Source organism: Anabas testudineus, chromosome 11 (genome assembly GCF_900324465.2).
Source record: "Anabas testudineus chromosome 11, fAnaTes1.2, whole genome shotgun sequence".
NCBI classification, from domain to species: Eukaryota; Metazoa; Chordata; class Actinopteri; order Anabantiformes; family Anabantidae; genus Anabas; species Anabas testudineus.
The window spans coordinates 19,115,315-19,123,107 of NC_046620.1; the positions used below are offsets into that span (position 1 = coordinate 19,115,315).

General features: G+C 40.7%; 1 protein-coding gene across 2 annotated transcripts; it reads right to left on the reverse strand.

The window, feature by feature from the left end:
• Positions 1 to 2,246: 2,246 nt before the first annotated feature.
• On the reverse strand, positions 2,247 to 5,131 carry stmn1a (stathmin 1a). 2 transcript variants are annotated; one of them, XM_026346930.1, is made up of 5 exons: positions 4,978 to 5,131; positions 3,229 to 3,268; positions 2,961 to 3,133; positions 2,574 to 2,765; positions 2,247 to 2,446 (listed from the first exon to the last, which is right to left on the reverse strand). In XM_026346930.1, the coding sequence occupies exons 2-5, from the start codon at positions 3,242 to 3,244 to the stop codon at positions 2,372 to 2,374; spliced, it is 456 nt and encodes a 151-aa protein (XP_026202715.1). In that variant the 5' UTR covers positions 3,245 to 3,268; positions 4,978 to 5,131; the 3' UTR covers positions 2,247 to 2,371. The 2 variants fall into 2 exon arrangements, with proteins under 2 accessions (XP_026202715.1, XP_026202716.1); XM_026346931.1 differs by having other exon boundaries at positions 5,081 to 5,128.
• Positions 5,132 to 7,793: the final 2,662 nt, after the last annotated feature.

The following is a 7,793-nucleotide window of genomic DNA, read 5'->3' on the forward strand; positions in this document are numbered from 1 at the left end:
GTGGTTTTCATCTGGTCACTCTACCGTTCAGGCCTGATTGGTGGAGTGCTGCGGAGTTAGTTGTCCTTCTGCACCCTTCCACAGATCTGGCCTCAATACACTCCTGTCTCTGAGGTTTACAGACAATTCCTTGGACTTCATGGCTTGGTTTGTGCTCTGACATGCACTGTTAACTGTGGGACCTTATATAGACGGTGTATAGGTGTATGCCTTTCCAAATTATGTCCAATGAACTGAATTTTCCACACCATAGAGGTGGACTCTAATCACGTTGTAGAAACACCTGAAGGATGATCAGTGGAAACAGGGTGCACCAGAGCTTAGTTTTGAGAGTCATGACGAAGACTGTACATTAAATACATATGTAAATGTGACATTTTTCGTTATTTATATTTAATAAATTTGCAAAAATGAAAAAAAAAAACTTCTTTCACATTGTCATAATGCGATATTAATTGGAGAATTTTGAGTAAAAAAATTAACTTATATTAACATTTTGGAATAAAGCTGTAGCATTACAAAATGGAGAAAAGGTTAAGTGCTGTAAATACTTTTCTTGATGTACTGCACATAGAAAAATCAACAATCCCAGCCTCACTCAAAAACTTTTGCTAATTTTGTTTTGTCAATCTGACTTAATGGGAGATATGGACGAGCATATTTCTACTAAAAGCAATATTTAAAAGAACATATGGTCGTACACATATACATACACACATAACATAGTATAGTATTATTATTACATATTGTAGTTTTAGTACTTCACGCCACTGTTCCTTACATTTGTTCATTTAGATTTAGTAGGCAGAACTTTATTCTGAATGGCAGAATGCAGTCTTTATATTTCCTCCACCACTATTGAAATGTTATATTATATCCTCAAAGCAGTGCTCATGATTTTTTTAAATACATTTGGGAGTTACTCTTAATCCAAATGAAGGATTTAAGGGTACAGAGCGTGCTGCAAAGTCAAGACTGTAAAGCTCTCTGAGAAAATGTTGGGCTAAATAAGTTTGACTTGACGTGGCACCAACATGGCCTTAAGTAAATTAGTAAAGTATTGTATTGCTTATAAACTGCAGGCCATTTGCTCCCTAGGGAAAATGAGAAAACATTAATACTGTCTCAACATTATTGTCATGAGTTTGTTTAATTGTACTTATTGTGCCAGAATAAAATTAAGAACCAGCTCAGCCAGCACTCAAACTACCACCAGAGGGAGACAAAGACTGAAAAAGAACAGCTTTAGAAAAAGCTGTTCCTGAGTTGTGATGTCACCGATCTGGACCTAAACCATTAGACTCACTAGGGATGTCTCTCAACATGTGGAAGTAAATTTCAAAGTCATTTCATCAGGTATTAACTCACATTAGAGATGATGCAGTATTGCAAAATACCTGAATGTAGTCAAAGATACACAATTAGATATAAACTAATACTGAGGCTCAGTGGCCCACTTGTTCTACATTTCCCTCAGCAGAGAGTAAAATACATTATATATTATAAATACAAGCCTGCATAGAACCTTTCAAGAAATGGTTCTTTGCTCATCTTTCCCCAGCAGCACCACACAGCGAAACACCGATAGTTTCCACAATCAAAACAGTGTTTACATTTTTTTTTTTTTTATTTGTTTTAGTACAACAGTTCAAGTCAACTAGCCAATGTATCTATTGAGATGCCAAAGTGTATTGCTCTTATGCATTCCATGTGTTAGACCCCTGTTCTTCAAGTGAGGTTCAAGGTGGTGTCCAGTTCCAGGTTTGGCATGTTAATTCACAGCTATACAGCAAGAAGTCGTGTGCTTTGAAGACAACCCCATATTTTTACAAAAGCAAAAACCAGCAGTGGCACAAAAACATGATCTGCAGGAGCAAACTAGCAGGGACCAGGTAGCAAAGCTGCACTAAACACCTGCATGTATAACAGCCGACGCCTCGATCAAACCCTGTGCTACTTTCTTTTTTTTTTTCCTTTTTTTTTCTTGAAACATACAGTAAGTGCAGAAAACGGGTATGGTTCACAGGGACAGTTTCAAAATGCACTATGAAATAGGCAGGGATAAGAGACCTATGCATAGAAACATGCTTCCTTTAAAGGATAAGTACACTGCTAATTTTCAAAAAGGGCAGAAGCTGCACTGACAAGCTACATATTAAATGCATTAGACTCAAAAAGGGGGAGGGGAATGATCCACATGTAAAACCATTGCAACTACACTTATAGCAGGAGGATTGAAAAATTCACAAAGTGGAACTTGTATTTATTTCAAAAAGGTGGGTAGTGAAGACAACAAAAATACTGGCTGAACAAAAAATAAATCAATCTTTGGATACGTAAAAAACCCTATACAATCCCCTTTTTGTTACTTTCAGTCTTCCGAAGTGCCTTCTGAGGTGGGATCTTTGGTTTCCTTGTTCTTTCTCACCTCTTCCAACTTCTTGTCCTACAGAACAAGACAGCAGACACTTAAGTTTCAATTCATTCATTCATTCTTTTTTTTTTTTTTTTTTTAATAAAAAAAAAAAAAAAAAGATGCAAGTTTATCCATCAACACCAAATTGAATGCAGACCTTCTCCTTAAATTTCTCATTCATCGCTGCCATGATTGCTGTGCGGTTCTCTTTGTTGGCCTCCATCTTCTGATTGAGCTTCTCCTCTGCCATCTTGCTGAAGTTGTTGTTCTCCTCCATAGCTTTCTGTAGCACTTCCTTTTCATGCTCACGCTTCTCAGCTAAGTGCTTCAGAACCTCAGCTTCATGGTTCTGAAAAAGGACAGTTAAAATTTTTTAGTCCACATTACCTGCAGCTCTTCACATTTCAGTTTCCCTACACAGCATCCACCACAACCAGATGAAGTAACAGAATAAACACTTTCAGATTGAAATAGCTCAGTTTTAAAAACGCCTTGTTTCTAAGACACCGGGCTCAAAAGCTGTTACATGGAATATATTTTTTACCTTGCGTCTCTCCTCTGCAGCGTCCAGTTTCCTCTGAATCTCCTCCAGTGACACATCCTTCTTCTTGGGAGGAGACAGGGGGAAATCACCCTTGGCATCTGGGGCAGGATCACCCAGGAGGACCTCGAAGGCCTGACCAGAAGCCCGCTTGTCGAGCTCTTTGACCTGAATATCTGAAACACAGAAGAGGTAAACAAACTTTTTAGGGACACAGAACATTTATACAGCCATTAGTTGCATTAAAGTTGTACCTAGAGATAAAATTTACCTTTAGATTCTGCCATCTTAAGTGTACTGCAGGTCAGTATCTAAAAGAGGGAGAGGTAAAGAAAAATCAGATTATCATCATTATGATTCACAGGCTCTGATGAATTCAGATAAGCACATGGCTCCACACTTTGTGACCTCTAGCGGATGTTTTACACCATAAGAAACCACCTCGGTCAAAACAACCCACTGGCGACAACCCGTGGCCATCTTTAGCAGTGCAACCACCGCCCATCACTCCACAAAAAACGGTGCTGACATTCAGCGCCTGCTTGTTGTACACCGGTTTATCTTGTAACTGGTGTCAGCGTTGACATTCAGATCAATATGCGAGCAATCAGAGGGCTTTAGTCAAGAGGGGGGGGGCTTTAAAAAAAAAAAGTCTATCTATTGCTATGTTAATTGTTAATGAACGTCACAATCCACGTTTTGTTGAAACAAAAGAGTGATCAGGGTGGGTACAGCAGGCAGTGCCAGGTGCAGACAGGCCTGGACTCCGTCTATTGAACAGCCAATATGCTAAATCTGAAATGAGATTAGTGAGCAACGAGCATATCCGGGGAAAATGATCATCAAGGAGCACCTGTTCCTTGCACCATGTGTTTGAGCCGCAGGAGGGAAAGAGGGGGGGGAGAATGCACATGTCGACCAAACATGCATCTCTAATAAGTAGGTCCCGCTTTTCCGATGTGATGTCAGTATTATAATTTTAAAATGTAATATTTGCAGTTTGAGGAGATGCAGCAGCAGCAGCGGCAACAGCTGTCATGTCATCTGGTCATCTGCCTGATCAATGTGATCATAATCATCAAAATCAGACTGAATGGAGAGGGGAAGGTGGAGGGGGGCACCTCCCATAACATTTCACGAATGTAACTAACCTGCTAGATTTAGTCGGTTGTGCGTTTGCTTAACATATAATGCTAAAAACATTGAGGAATTCAATGTTGTCTCATGTGAGTGGAGTTCTGGTGAATGCCCACGCCTTGCCACCCGACAAAGACACCCGCGGCTGGCATTTCACCGTTACTGAACCGCTGGCTGACGTTTAAACAACGGCAACATCTTTAAAAAAAAAGGTGGAGATCAGCTTAATTTAGACGAAGCTCTGAAGGTGTCACCGGCTTCAAGGAGCAGCTTCAAACAAAGGCGCGTTTGACAGCAACGAGACGAGCAGCTGCAAACAAAGACGCGCTCAAAGCAGGTTACTGCACACACACACACACACACACACACACACACACACACACACACACACACACACACACACACACACACACACAGAGAGAGAGAGACATTGGAATAAAGAAGTATTTTACCATCACACAGTGGTTCAGTTCAGAGGGAGTAAGAATTGAAGAAATGTCGCTGCTGCCCACAAATGTCCTACATGAAAGGAACTCCTTTAAGTCTATCCTCGGTTGTCTGTCTGTCTGTCTGTCGGTGCCAACTGTGCCAGTGTCTCCCTCCATACAATAGGCTAACAGTCTGCCAAACGGCCGCCATAAGAGCAGGCACAAACCCCATTAAATGTCGTTTTTTTTTTTCGATGAAACAATCCCAAATGAACGCCTCACACACAGCCACAAACAACCTGTGAAGCCTCCTGTTAGTTAGCCGGTGTGCTACGCTAACAGAAGCGACACACAACTCCCAACAAAAAGAAAGACAGAAAAACGGTTGAAGAAAGTTCAGTCGCTTCAGCAGAAGCTCATTACAACAGCGGCGGCTGAGCAGTGCTCGTACTTACGGACGAAACCCCAATAATTGCAGTGAACTTTCCCCTGGAACAGGTGGAGGAGCCGCTCTGCTCTGCTCTGCTCTGCTCTGCTCTGCTCTGCTGTCACACCCACCTTTCTACGAGGTGTGGATGCTCCGCTCTGCTCCGTTCTCTCAGATTCTACCGCGAGCCCTGTGCGCGAGCGCAGCAACTGCGTGCATAAATGGAGCGACGCGAGTGCCGTCACTCGGTCTCACAGCCAATCACTGGTCGACTCCTAACCCCCAGCTTCTTCTGGGAGTTGTAGTTTTCTTTGTGACTTGACGTTCAGACAATGAGCTCCTCTCGTGTCATTAGTCAGAAAGTGTTTGCTCTGAACAATGGAGCTCAAACTGTGCGAGAAGGTCCATAGCAGTCCCACTGCAGCAGTCACTGGAAAGCAGATTTTAGGACGAACACATACATAATGTGTATTTTAAGATCACTGTTCCCTCTTATTCCCTCTATTCATGGCTCCACCCAGTGACTAAGAATAGATTTTGGAGGTTTTATTGTCACAAATAGCTCATTTTGGCACCAATATTATTTTTAGTCCATTTCCAGTCATAGATTTTTTATTATTGTACAATATTACTGTGCAAAACAATTTGTTTACTTTAAATCAGTTTCTGATGTGTAGATTTTTTTTTTTTGCTTGCCTTGTCATTCACTTTTAAGTCGCTTTGGATAAAAGCATCTGCCAAATGACTAAATAAAAATAGAAATTTGTTCTATAAGAAGGCTTGTGTGACATCATAATATAGAATATCTAAAGATTGTAAAATATCTAAAGCTACATCAAAATGAGATGCTGTATTCAGCCTTACATCAGCTTAGCTCAGGCCATGACCTCTGACCCCCCTGAAAGAGATGGCAATTTTCATCATACATCATACATTGTAAAGATTTCAATGGAAATCACATGTTTCAGTGTGTTGTTTGAACTTCTCCAGCAGGCTCTTGTACGGCGTCTACTAAGAGCAAATGCTGCTGCTGGAGCCCGCTGTTTTTCCATTATTCAGCTGATACAGAGCAGCAGCATCTGCAAACACAGCTTCAACCATGTAAGTTAACAAAGCTGAATTAGCAATAACCACTGGTGCATGATTTAAGGGACAAACTGCTGCACCTAGAAAACCTAAACCCTGTGCTGTACAGCATGGTTTGAGCAGTAGAAAGAGGTGACACTGAGGTGGGATGCAAACCCAGTGTGTGAAAGATGAATGAACATTCAGCAGCTTCAGAACCACACTCACAAATACTGAAGGACCTGGTATATAACTGCTTTTTCAAGTAAGCTGACAGCTGACTATCAGAGCACTGGTAGAATGTGTGAGCAGTACTGGGATTAACCTTTGAAAATGCCTTTCAGTGACAGGACCTGTAAATGTGCACAGAACTAAGAATCTGGAGAATATTAACTCCAAACAAAATACACTCTTACGGGACATTGAAACAGCTGGAAAACTGTGTTTCTTTCATTTCATTCCAGCAGCTACATTGACTTTGGTCTCTAAGCTAAAACGTTACTAGTCAAAGTTGTTTTTTGGCTGCATGTCACGTGTACATCTCATGTGCCGCTGCCTTCCATTTAATTTATTTATGTTCAAGTGGAATCTAGCTTTAAACAAAAGGTTTTAAATGGTATCTCTGAACCTTTGTGGTTCTTGCTCCACAATTTTGTAGCCCTGCAATAAAACTACCAGGTGTTATCGACCTAATACAGTTTTTGGTTTTGGACTATTTTTAGTGTAACATTATTCTGATGACAGGAGGAGAAGATCAGTGTTTGTTCAGTCGCGGTGATGCTGCACTGAAGATATTTGTAACCACAGCATCTACACTTAGATCTATTTTTACTGTTGCCATGTGGACGTCGTTTCATCTCATGATGTAGGCCAGTGATTTAAATTAGTGTTGAAGACACTTTTCAGTGAAATGTTTCAGTCCAGAGGAGGAGTAATGAGTCCACACTGCACACTGGCTGCATTTGGAGGCTGCAGGTCACTCTGGCCTGACAGATCAGATGGTCACCGACAGCCAGATTCAGTCTCATACTTTGCAGCAGCAGAGTCCCTAACAGGGCTGCAAGTAAAACAATTACTCACATGATCACTCAGATGTGATTCTTCATTCCCTATGGTGACTGGTACCAATCCCTTTGGTCAGGGCTGGAAAATTGAAAGACTAACACAATAACACAGATAAGAGACAAGGAGTGTTTGAGCAGGGAAACTGTTGTTACTGCTGTATTTACTGTAGGATTTGTGCAGTGGTCAACAATAGGAGAGGGCAGCACATCTGCGTACTGTGTATCAGTGTGGTTTTAAATACAAAATTGAAATTGAATCCATAACTTAAATATTTAAAGGCTGACTTCACCGAAATTGCAAAAATACATAATGTCTCCCTTGGTTTGCAGCCATGACTGATGTATTGCTAAAATTATTATTATTACTTAATTAATACAACTGAAAATTTTCCACTGTTGGTCTAGAGCATAGTATTAATAGATTTTCAATGTAAAGAGGTAACTTAGTTATTACAGTTTTATTGTAGTAGTAGTGCTTGTAGTACAAGTATTGGTGAATACTGAAGCTACTTTTTTAAATCTCTGCATTACAAACCTGAATTTCAGCTAAACAGTTCATCACACCTCCAAAAACCTCTCTCACCAACAAAACACATCATATGTGTCTCAAAAGAAGCTCATTCCTCCACAACACTCAGTCAAGACTGAGTCAACTCTCACTCAGGAAGTAAACACTGACACTCTTGGTACACTGAACTACAAAATACTAATAACG